Source organism: Thunnus albacares, chromosome 4, assembly GCF_914725855.1.
Source record: "Thunnus albacares chromosome 4, fThuAlb1.1, whole genome shotgun sequence".
NCBI lineage: Eukaryota > Metazoa > Chordata > Actinopteri > Scombriformes > Scombridae > Thunnus > Thunnus albacares.
Genome location: NC_058109.1, coordinates 22,547,841 through 22,560,847, shown reverse-complemented (window position 1 = coordinate 22,560,847; position 13,007 = coordinate 22,547,841). Strand labels below are relative to the sequence as shown.

The 13,007-nt window shown below is 38.9% G+C and overlaps 1 protein-coding gene across 2 annotated transcripts; it reads right to left on the bottom strand.

Moving 5' to 3' along the window:
* Positions 1-4,834: 4,834 nt before the first annotated feature.
* On the bottom strand, positions 4,835-12,979 carry suox (sulfite oxidase). Of its 2 annotated transcripts, none has more exons than XM_044349430.1 (5): positions 12,855-12,979; positions 10,058-10,128; positions 9,645-9,813; positions 8,226-8,498; positions 4,835-7,118 (listed from the first exon to the last, which is right to left on the bottom strand). In XM_044349430.1, the coding sequence occupies exons 2-5, from the start codon at positions 10,114-10,116 to the stop codon at positions 5,895-5,897; spliced, it is 1,725 nt and encodes a 574-aa protein (XP_044205365.1). In that variant the 5' UTR covers positions 10,117-10,128; positions 12,855-12,979; the 3' UTR covers positions 4,835-5,894. The 2 variants fall into 2 exon arrangements, with proteins under 2 accessions (XP_044205365.1, XP_044205366.1); XM_044349431.1 differs by lacking the exon at positions 12,855-12,979 and adding an exon at positions 10,595-10,613.
* Between the last annotated feature and the right edge of the window lie 28 nt (positions 12,980-13,007).

The following is a 13,007-nucleotide window of genomic DNA, read 5'->3' as shown; positions in this document are numbered from 1 at the left end:
TTAATAGGCAGACTAATGCAGGCTAACACTTTAATGCCCAGCAAAGTTACCGCACGGTTCAGTCAGTTTTCAAAAACTTTGTTTCCACCAGCTGCAATCTAAAGATGTTTTCAACAAAAAACAAATAAAAAAACCTGCAGACAAGCTGCACAGCTCCAAAGACAGACAAAGTTAGCAACTAGCTGGTGAAATTCTCAAGGAAGAGACAAATATTTGTTGACCACTAAGAACAAAACAGAGCTGAAGGTAGAGTGAATATTGAACTCAAATTCTTCAGGTGATCAGAAACACAACTCAAATGTGAGTCATAATGCTGCGTTGTGTCTATTAGATGTGTAAATAACATTATGCCATTGTCAGGGCTATGTGTTTGCCTGCTGTTTGGCTGTCAAATGAGTTGATTAGCATGCATCAGCTGTCAGCAGCAACTTTTGTTGCTGTTTTTGCTTCCACCTTGTCTGCCAAATTCAACTCCTGCTTGTTTAAATCGAACTCAGCAAAGCAGTTGTGTCATATTTTTGGATCAAATTAGAATTGCTTACACTTCTGTAGATTTCATCCAAATCTTGCTTCATTACCCAAAGCAATGTAAAAGTCTGCAAAATTTATAAATATTCAATTGTGGATGATGAAAGGTTGATGTCATCTCATGAAATTCTCATCCTGTGTATTTGTGCCTTTATCTTTGCATAATCTGGGACAGGATCACAGTAGACTGCAGTGTATAAAACCAGTGTAAATGTTACAGTAGCATTAGACGCACAAACACCTGGACTCAAGATGTGAGTGCATGGTGGATTGATGGCATCACACATCCTCAGAAGAACCTCCCAGACTTAAACCTGAAGACACACTAACACTAAAGGATTGTCTTTGTATTGTGTGCCAACAGCAGAGCTCAAATCGACATTTTCCAGAAGTTGAAAGAAATAACTTTTTCATCTACTGTCTACAACAAGGGGACAACTATGAACCTGACCAGTGAGCTGCAGACAGTGAGCTGCAGACAACCAAACCTACAGTATTAGCATTTATTTGCATATTAGCATTAGGTTAATTAATGTCATTAATCCCACAGTGCTTCTGTTTTCATCGGTTTAATGGTTAAACTCTAAAACTGAAGTCATAAATGGACATTTTCTGCCTCCATCTTTACATTCCTCACTGTATCACAACTGACCACAGAGAAATTAAATGAAAGCAGTGGTGCATTGGTTTAAATTTACCACCAATGTGACACATTTCTCTGTGTTTGCTGACAGAGAAAGCTGTAATACTAAGAGTCAGCTTTACCCACTTCCTATCTACTGTCCATGTCATTGTCGTGACAGACGTATTTTTGAAAAGAAAGGAACAGAAAGCAGGAACAAGCACGAATTGGGAGTACAGTATGAACTCATTTTAGATGAGGCTGCTTCCGACACCTTACTCAAAAAAACGTCACGAGCTACGTTTGTAACCACAGCAACATTATACTGTAGAACAATATTATTATTATTTAAATTGATTTCTTCCTCTCATCTTCCTCTAAAGTGAGCGGATATTTTTCATTTCTTTGCCAACTTTGCTTCCCTTCTCCTAGTGAGTAGTGCACAGTTGTTCTCCACTGCACACACACTCATGCCATTGTCATGTTTTTGTGCGTGAAACTAACACAATAAATCAATTGTTACAGCAATATCAACCTGTTTTATTTATCTGTCCGACTCAAATCTGCCCACCACAGCTTTAGTCATTCATGAGTCAGAGACGGATCAGAATGAAAAGTTTACAATCCCCTCCTGCCCAATCCCCCACAGACGCTAATAAACAAACAGATCCCACAGCTTTTATCATGCATAGAAACAACTGGAGGATATCTGGTTTTGGCGTATAAAAAATGTCTTTTTCAGTCTCTTATAGCCAAAGAAAACAATGTGCAGGAGAACATCAACATCCTCATAATCCTATTGGGCCAAATCACATGCTGCTTGTCATCATGAGAACATCATGACTCCCAGTTCATTAAGAAATCACACAAACTGACTTTAAAACAGGATAAAAAACAGTTTTAGACTAACAACTACTCAAATAACTGTAGATTTAACTTTATATTTTTCAGATTTTCTTATTGCATTCTATTCTATCTCCTCTAAGTTTTTGTCCTGACACGACACCTCATCCATCACATGAAAGTCTTCTTTCCTCTTCTCCACCTTCCTGTCAGCTGCAACATCATTTTTCAGGAAGCTGTCTGAGTGAGTCCATATCCCGTTTCCACTGTTACTACATTTAGGAATGATTAAATAAGAAGAAGAGGATATTTGCGTCATTACTTGGTACAGTTATATTGTATACTGTGGATAAAGATTGGTGCTGAAGCCAAAATATCAAAATCCAGGGTGAAGATTTTAGTACCAACATGTGACTTTGGACAGACAGTTGTAGCTTGATTTCTGCTGAAGTAATTAAAATGTTTAATTATTCGCTGCCGTCAACAAATGACTACATCCTGATGAATTCGACACTGACTTTGGGAACTGGAAACTGAATTTTGCCACACAAAACAACAAAATGTATCACCGTGTGAGTGCAATATAACCTTTTGAGGTCACCTTATTCATGTTCTGAGACTCTAAACTTTCCAGATCACACAATGAGCAAGCAAAAGTACCGTGCAGCTCCAGCTCCTTTTCTAGTTACGCAGTTAGTCACGTTAGTCATAGTATAAAAACCTCTGTGGACTTTCCCCTTTTGAAAATAATTAGGTCAGTGTGTATACAGCTGTTCCAACTCACAAGAGAGGGAAGAAAAAGGATACTTTTTTTTTTAAATTAGTGTGTGAAAGCTGGAAGAGATTTAGACATATGAACCCAGAAATATAAGAAGAAAAGTTTCATTCTTTCAAAAAAATTATGATTCCTTTTGGCCTAACAGTCTGTCTGTGTAGGTGCAGGAGCACTAACACACACACAGACCCAATGACCTCTGACCTAAAGGCCTAAGGATGTCAAGGAAACATTGAAAAGGACTAAAGACGCAGCCTTCTCACCACCAGTCACAGAGAGAAAATGAACAGTTTTGGAAATTAACGACTTTGTTTTTCTTCTCAGATACAAACAGACTGCTCCAACCTGGATGGGCCATCCTCCCTTCTCCTGCGAGCTCCTGTCTCTTAAGTTGTAAATTTTGGGAGAAGCTGCATTCCTTTTAGTCGCTCTCTTCCTCTCTTTTGTTTTATATACAGTAAGTGTCTGAATGGGTCAGAAATGCCACTAAAAAAAGTTTGTATCTAGACTTACCTAGCCAATGTTAACTTTTGATGTGTTATAAGTCACATATAATTGCATTTGATTTATTTGATATAAATGTATTGTGTGTAAGTGTATCATTTAGCTATGGTTCGATTGCTAGTGTAATGCTTTCTTAATAGGTTTAATTACAGATTGGGAAATTAAGGTTAATTGATTTTATTCTGTATTTTGTTAAGTTAATCAATATTACAATTTCTAAGTGTTCTCACTGTTCCATGACGTGTTGATGACATTGATGACAGAATGAGTGAATATTCAATTTGCAAGCGTGTAATTTTCAGATATCTGATACAAATAAAATTATTCCCCCTTAGAGTTGAAGGCCAGTTTTCTCTCCACACAAAGGACTTAATTAGTAACCAATGGGGTCCCCCAAAAGAGCGCTAAGGATGCTCTTTCTCCAAACACACGCCTCCTCGCTATAAGATGTTTTACAACTCTTTGTCTGACCTCTTCTTCTTCGCTCATGCCGTTTTAGCGGCTTCTTCTGTGTTCCTCTTGGCCCTGCAGCCGAGATGGCCTGGCATTTCTATGACTACAGCCAATAAAAATTCAAATCTTGAATAACTTGCATCAACTCTGAGACAGAAGCATGGTAGATGGTTTTCCTACTGTTTCTTTGGTGATGAAGGAAGGAGTGAAACAGCTTCAGTTCACTGTTTCTCAGGAGGATGAATCCAGTCTCAGACTAGCTGAGGCCACATAGTGGACACACAGACAGTAGGGAGGTATCCCAGTCTCTAAACTAATCAAAAGAGTCCTTGGAAAAGTCTTTAACTAACGTTAAGTACACGATAAACATAGGAGATTACAAAAATAATAGATTATTCAAATGTCAAACGGCATGGCTTGGCTTGTGGTTTAGGAATCTCTGCAATCTTTTGCTTTTTAGTTGAGTTCTTGTTGAGCTGCTTCTGGAGCTCTCAGTTAGAGTCTTGGCCCCTCATTGTATTTTTGATAACATTCATTCCTTCATTCTGTCTGCAATAATTTGTTAATTTAATTTACCCATTCATTCATTTTAGTTGTATATATGTGTATATATTTATATGCATATATGCTTGGTGTTTCCCACTCATCCCTATTCCTTGGTAGTTAAATAAATATGTTGAGTCGTTGTATTTGTCTGTTCCTTTATATCAGAGATGGAGTTCACTGTATTCAGAGTTCATGACTTTCAGATATAAGACTGATTAATTTGATTTAATTATTTTTCCTCCTAATTAATTCATTATTAATCAATTAATCAGTGGAGGTGGTGCCCCTATTACCTTAACGAGTGCATAATATTAATTTCAAGTATAGTATTATTCCTACACAAGCCATATTTTAAATAACTAAAATCACCCTTGAACAAAAAGAATCTGTGATTTAAATGTGTTTTCTATCAACTTAAGAAAACTGTAGTTTGACTCTCAACCATGACGTCAACATGTTCAACTCTGAGTGACACAAAAATAGTTAATAGTTCATAGACGTGCTTGATGGTTCTGACTCTTCACCAGTTGCAGCAATAAGCAGTAAGTGAATCATCAGAAGTATTTCAGTGTAAAATTAGAGTTGTTTATTCATCATCTTCAACAATAACGTACATTTTACACAATACATTGTGTAAGCCAAGTTAATCACAAGGCTAAATGATATGATGATGTCAATGTGATTTAACATTAATATGACTGAATATGACCATGAAAAGCAGGGCTACTTCTGCAGAAGCTGTGCAATTACTCCACTTCAAGGACGTTTCAAAAAGGGTGTATATTAAGATTTACTGTAGCTGGCCTCACACATTATTTACTGCTCCTCTCTCAACATCCACTCTCTTCATCTTTCTTAATCCTTAATGTTTTTGCTGAGCTCAAAAAACTCTCCCTTTCCTCACACTTGCCTGTTACCAGAGACACAGGTTACATATCAGATAAATCAATCAATCAATCAATCTGGTGCAGAGAGAGGTTTATAACCTAAATGGTGCTCTCTGAGGGTCACACTTCACCTCTGATTTCTTCAAGCGACTCAAATTTCCCTCAAAAAGTGATTATTTTCACATCTCTTCACTTGCAGAGGTTAATGGTAAGCAGAGCCACAGCTGCAGATTAACAGACGCTCACAATGTCTTAAAAATTCCAAGTTAATCCTAGTCTTGATAAACTCCAGTTGTTCTCTCTAAAGTAAAGTGAACACTCCACACAACTCCAACAGCCTTCACTTAAAGCAATTACTAAATAATTAACTTCATACTTTACATATCCCATCATATTAATTCAAATGAGGCTTTTAAGTTATGATGCATGTTAATCACAAAGAACAATTCAACCCTTTTGACACACTGTGCGTACATTTTTAGCATCAAGGATGATTAGAAAAATAAATGTTTTCTTTTCGACAGATCAAAAAAGATTCAGAATTAACTGAATCACATTCTCACTTAAGACCAAAGTGTAAGTGAATCCATATCTGACAAATCCGGACATTTTCTGGTTTGGTCATTTACAGCTTTCACCAACTTTGTTTTGAGTACCGCTGAAACTCTTTCAGGTAGATTGCATAAATATCTTGTTTCGTACGTATCGATACATCCTGCTGCAGTACATCATGAGTCTATTCCTCGCTCTCGTCCTCTCTGATCTTCACCTTCACTCGGTGCCAGGCGTTACTCAGCACTCCTCTCAGATTCCAGATGGGGGCAACTGTGTCTGGCTGCATGTTGTAACTGTTGTCGACTGCCTTGCAGACGATCTCCAGCTCTTGAGCCTTGGCAGGAAGAGGAGCCGTCACCTCCCACAGCTTCCAGGCCCAAGCTCGTCCTGGTGGAGGCGAAGGTTCGGGAGCTTGTCCCTTCTCGCTGCTCCTCAGCTGGGCCACCTGCCACGTCTTCCCTCCATCCAGAGAAACATCTACGCGCACCACCTCTCTGCCTCCGCCGCTCCATGCGTAGCCCTTCACGGTCACCTCCTCTTCGCTGCGGTCGACCACAGCGCCGTCTGCCGGTGTGGTGATTGCGGACTGAATGGGCAGCTCTTGGATGGCCGGAGCAGACTTAAAGTCCACTGTGTCCCAGTCTGTCCCGGGGGAGAAGCCCTTGTAGTCATTCTGCTGCCAGTGGCTGCTGCTCTCCTCTGCGCTTATTATGATCTTACCCAGCCATTTAACATTGCGTGCGCCCACTGTGCCCGGTACCACGACGCGGACAGGGAAGCCATGGTCGGCCGGAATATCCTCGCCGTTCATTTCATAAGCCAGCAGCACATCGCCCTCCTCACTAACTGCCTTGTTTAGAGGGATGGAAGCACCATAAGTCGTCCCCGTAACATCTTTGTCCAGCCCCTCAAACTGGACATGGCGAGCCCACTGCGCCACCTCCGGCCCGTATCCGGCTGCCAGAAGAACATCTCTGAGCTTAGCACCGCTCCACCTGGCGTTACTGATTGCAGCAATGCCCCAGTTAAGTCCTTTCACCTGCTTGACCTTATTCATCTCAGAACGGCGGTTACCTGCGCACTGCAGTGTGGCGGTCACAGTGTGCTTGGGGAATCGAGTCTTCAAGTCCTCTAAAGACAGCGTCAGTGCTCTTCCAGGCAGTCCCTCCACGTGCAGCTGATACGAAGCCGGGTCCACTTGAGGAACTGGCAAGTGGTTCCTTTTGAAGAAGATAGCGGAGGGGGTGATGTAGTTGTCAGAGAGGATTTCAGGTGGCGGCTCAGCGTTGAAGGGTTTGAGGTTGTTGATGCGCAGTATGGGGTGACGCTCAGGGTCAGAGGAGTAGGGGTCAGTTGATTTAACAGCCTGCTGCTTCTTCTGGTCTTCTGCATTCAGCTCACCGACCTTTTATCAACCACAGACACAGAGAAGTGTTATAAGCCCACATGGGTCTAACTCAAACATTTCTCTTGATCTCAAATGACCTAAAATACAAATCAAATGTGTCTTTCCTTTGCTGCAAACCAATTCATCCTCCCCTTTCTGAAAGCAGTCACTCTGCTCTGCTGTCCTGGCAGCTGCTGAGCATTTTTCTCAGTGGCCACTTGAGGGAGTGCCAGTATTTAGCCGACAGATATTAATCTTTCCTTAGAGTACACTATGCAGCAGACCTTTTCATATGTATCTTCAGGGATCAAATGCAAGACAGACAAAATAAATGACATCATCGTCCCAGGATCAAAGTCAACAGACCTCGTCTGATAATGTTTTTATAACCAACAAGATCTCTCTTTTGACTCCTCAAACATGAAAACAAACATTATTTAATGGATTGTCATACTGAATAGATGCTTGAGGAAATGCTGTTACTGGATGTGCAGATTAACACATTTAACTGCCATTGATTCTCATTTGAACTTTAAGACAAACATGCTCCTTTGTTGTAGGTTGGACTTTGATTGGCCAGTCAAGTTCCTGGATCGTAATACGGGGGGGAAACGAGGTCATATTTCCATTTCCAGCCACAAACAGCGACCCCAAGGTGAAGCTATGCACCATAGTGTGTTATTGTTAAATTTTAAACGGAATTCAATGACACGTTGAGATATTTCAGCTGCTGAATGTCTACACATAAGGTTACAAACTGTGGCTGAACTGTTGTAGTCACAACCAGTTTTTGTCTCAGCTATGTGTTGGAAACTCTCCACCTGCAAGCAGTGAACATCTGCTGAAAGGTACCTTTTTTTCTGACAGACTATATTCTATCAGTAGTTCACTGGCTAAATAGTAAATACACTTTTCTGTGTGTTAGTAAAGACGCTAGTGACAGGAATGTACCTTCTAACTTTGAGAATTTGTATGATCACCTGACAGTTCTTTTACTTTTGGATCTTACTCCTGGTTTTTGTGGATAACTTTCTTTTTTGCAATTGGTTGAAACATACTTTTAAACTTTTTTTATAACATTATTTTTGTTGAAGTATTAACAGAAACCAATTCTTATATTCCCACCTTATATTCTGAGAGGATTTCCAGCACATGTTCCTGGTTGTGTACAGCATACAGAGCCCAAAAGGGTTCAAGGGCCCCACCTGCTGCCAACAAGATTTTATCCCCACCTGGGTGCATGCTCACAAACTCAGTGATGTCATAAACGCTGCCTTTGTAAGTCACCCACACACCGTCTTCCAGAGAGCGGTGCTTTTTGACTTCTTCCTGGCTGAAGATGGGAAGAGAAGAGGTCTTCTCTATGGTTCGAACTGTAATGGTGTCTGCTTGCTCAGCCTGCACGGGGAGAGATGAGAGGCAACATCAGTTTTGTGATCTTAATTGTGGAAATAACACATGCTGGTCCACCAGATGGCTTTTATTTGTTGAACAGTAGCAGCAGCATGTTCTTAAACTGTTAATGATTTTTAAACTTTGAATATTGAACACCTGTGTCGGATCAAGACAAAACACAGTAGAACAGAAAGTAGGAGTTAATACATGATTTATTTCTTGTCCTCGTAGTAGTAAATCTTGCAAGAGACATTTAGCACAATGATGATACTCAATGATACTCATTGTGTTAATTATTCACAGGTTTATAAAGAAGATCTGCACTGCTGCTTGGAGAGGTTAAAGTTTTCTCACTGTACATGTGAGAGCTGCATGGATGACAAATCAACTAGTCCATCACTTCAGTTAGTTTAACAAATATGAAAAAATGACATGATAAACTATCCACGATGCAACTAAAACATTTCTTCATTTATGGTCAGCAGTTTGAACCTTGAATTTGTCAAGTCTGCACTCCTCTAAACAAATCACTTTCCTCATCTGATGATGTGTAACACCCGTTGAGTCACGCACATGTGGGAGTGAAAACTGGTGATAGTGTGTACCAACATATGCAATAGATCACTGTCCATACCGTTAGATAGAACACCATAAAAGGGTGTGACTGAAAGCCAACGCTGCAAATTCGCCTTGCTTAAATCAAATGTTAATTAACTTCAAATTGGCCAAATAATTGACTACTTTTATCATTAAAACCGTAACATACTATACACTAGAATGGTGCTGCTCTAGATCAACACATTGTTCTTCATCGATGTTCAACAACACATCTTTCAGATAAAGCTGCTTTCCACTGCTGCCATTCACTTTCAGTAAGAGCAAGAGATTTATTTGGTGGTAAAAAGAAAATTTGGCAGAGGATTGTAGCCAGTAAGCTGCAACCAAATTTCATCTAAATTAATCTACTGATTACTGATATTGTTGCATTAATTGTTTAGTCTATAAGATGTCAACAATAATATCAGACGTCCATCACAAGTTTTAACAATCAAATTCATGTCTGTAAATTGCTTGTTCTGACATAATATTACCTTATGACAAAAGCAAATTCAACATTTACAGTCTTTACAGATCTTATGGCCTCCTAACCTTGTGGTGGTGGAGGACGTAAGCCAGTACAGCTCCTGTACCGGCCAGCAGTCCTGCCAAGCCATGTCTCCAGCTGGGACTGTGAGCATGCTGGTGCGATCTCTGGTCGTCACTGCTGCTGCTCCAGAGACGAGCCGCACACGACGCCGCAGCAGGTATCACCTGATGTCTAGGAAATGAAAAAAATGGAAATCTAACTTTTATGCAGATCAAGACAAGCTCATTATTTATATTCATATTGAATACAACTGTGTATGTATGTATAATTATACATTTCTGAGGTATTCACAGAGTGTAAAATAAAATATACACCACTTGTTATCTAATTGTACACAATATTCTAATAATAAACGTATCCGTTTTGGTTTGATTTGCTGGAGGTCCATAATCTGTGATAAATGTGATAAATGTACCTTTGGGAGTTGAGGGGGCCAAATCGAGTAAGGCTTTGACAGCGTCTGAGAAGCAGCATTGCATTGATGTTCTGTGGAGACATTGTATTGAGAAATGTTACCCAACATCCTTTGATTTGAAATATTACACAAAAACATGGTAAAAATATAATCTGGTAAACTGAAATTCAAATCGTTTGCAGCACATTATTTTGCATTTTTGCCTAAAAAAAAATGACTAAAATGAATATTTCGATTATCAAAACAGTTGCTGATTGTCTATTAATTGTTGCAGCTCTACACAGAGACATGTAACAGTCTACTGGCTCAGTGAGTGATGTGTTGATGTGTGTAACTTGGAATAGCTGGTAAAAAAAACAAACATGCTACTATGTGGATAATTTTACACTTTATACACACTTTGTACAGTCATATATAGTTTCATTTTACATTTTTTTAGCACTGCTCACCAGATGTACTCTCTGTTTATAGCCCACATATAGTCTTGTTAATATGACCAACTGAACCTTTAAACCCATCAACTCCTACTAAACTGACCAACCAGCAGTTACTTCAACCTTCAAATGGAGCCAACCAGCTGAGGGGGAGTGAACAGAGAAGAGGAGGAGGGCTGAGCCCCGGTTCACTCCCTGACCACAGAAATGTTTCTGGATGTAAACACAGCATATGATTAATTCACTACCTGAAACCTTTCACCATTTAGTGGGAAAATGTAATTAAACAGGACCTTATCTTCTTCTGTTGACCAAGCCTAACATTTTTATGATAAGGAAAGAGGACATGACTCAGTAAAGACTCCAGTCTGAATAAAGGAATAGACTTAATGTCGCTCTCCTTTAGAAAAACATGGCTGTGGCTTACACTTCATTAGACCAGGGACTGGCTGACTGGAAAGATAAAGTTTATAGATATTTACTGTTAATTGGAAGATCAGACCAAAATTAAAAAGGCAAAAAATGGTAATGCTATTTTAAAAAACTGTATTGTAATAGAAAAAAGACAGCATTTCTATGTCTTCTATGTCACTCATAAAACTACAGTAGTATGCAGAGGGATTCAGCTTTATCAATCAATTACACTTGCCTTATCACTGTAAACAGTAGCTATTACGATTAGTCGGGGTTATCTTTAACCAGCTTTCACTGAGGCAGCAAGCCAGCTAGCAGCTACTTCAACTCTGATAGTCTTGAAGGGAAAGGGGTCGTCTCCTCCTGGTTTTTATGAGTCTCACTCTGTTTACACAGAGAGAAAAAAGTGCTCTTTCATAAAAAGAGGAAGGATAACGTAGAGTGACGGAGCCATTTTGTTATCATAACTGAATTTAGTGTCATAACCTCTTTTCACCTTACTTAACACTGCAGAAAAAAAGTCATCTGTAGCTAGAAAGTCTGAGTAACACTTTTAATATATTTCATCTGACTAAGGGTTTTATTGGTTAACAAAGTTGCATTTGAGGCTTTTAAACAGGCAGGTCAGAGTAACTCGTAAGACTTAAGTTACAATTTAAAGTTTCAAAAGTTCATTTTTACAGCTACACACATTGAGACCTCTTCAGAATCAGAATCTGTTTAGATTAAATAATGTGTCGTTTGCTACTACAAATGCAACATAAAAGAATAAAAACAGAACAAGAGTGAGGCAATAATAATAATGAAATAAACAAAGTAGTGCTAAAATTAAGTGAAAATTTTTAAATCTATTTACTGAGTCGAATAATAATAGTTTAGCAATGGGATTTAAAATGTGAAATATTGACTGTAAATAGGAAATAAGTGTATGAAATATATGAAGATGACAAGAGCAACAATTAAATGTGACAAATATCAAGTTTACAGAAAACCTAAAATGTGAAACATTAATTTTGTTTTCAGTATCTGCAGTCTCGCTAATCTGAGAGATGGATACGGGCACACCTACATTTCTTATGATCAACTTAGTTAAGGAATTTTACACCTAGAAATATATGAGATGAAATGATATGAAGTGAAAAAGGTTGAGAGACACAGAGCTCCCAAATTAGATTAAAAAACCACCTGTTTGTTTGTGGTGCACAACAAGGACTATATGGTGAAACAACTTCACATATTATCATTATTATTATTATTATTATTATTATTATTATTATTATTATTATTATTATTATTATTACTACTACTACTACTACTGAAAAACTATGTGCATCCCAAATTGCAAGTTTACTGACATCAAGCTGTATTGACAACCTGCCTTCCCCCCCATTTTACATGCTGTGTGTATGTGGAAATTTAAAACAACACATTAAACTATTTATAGATAAAATTAGCATTTAACACCATATTTTAATGGCAACAACTGCAACAGTATTTGGTGTAAGTCCTCTGACAGTAATATGTATAGTTTTATATTGTCCACATGAGTAATTTACATAGACCTGATTATGGGTGCGTTGGATCTTTCCACAAGCTGACAGCAGACAAAATTAGCTTTAATAATACATTTCTGCACTAGCAAACTGTGTGTTATATTACCCTAACGTTATTAAAACTCACACAGCAGACACTCGTAAAATAAATCCTATTAAAAGCTACTCGGTTCAAGTTGTGTCACAGCAGCCAAACGTTTCGGCAACGTTAAAATAACCAATATGTCTATTTGACGTCGCAGCGCTAACGTAGCTAACAGTCCAGTTAGCCGGCTGATATTAGCCTGCCTGCCCGGCTTCACCTACCCGCTCACTTACAGTATGTTCATAAACAGAATAAATGTTACTCTTATAATGTTAGTTTCAGTTACTTCTTCTACGCAAAGCCACACTCACTTTAGTTGTGTCAGTCGCCTGCTTGGACCATGGATGTGTAGACTTGGACCCAGATGCTCCCCACGATGAACAACAACTAACTACGTTGCTCTGAAACGTAACGCAAATATGGACTGAGGTGCGTTCAAGACAACTACTATTGACTTCTCTCTG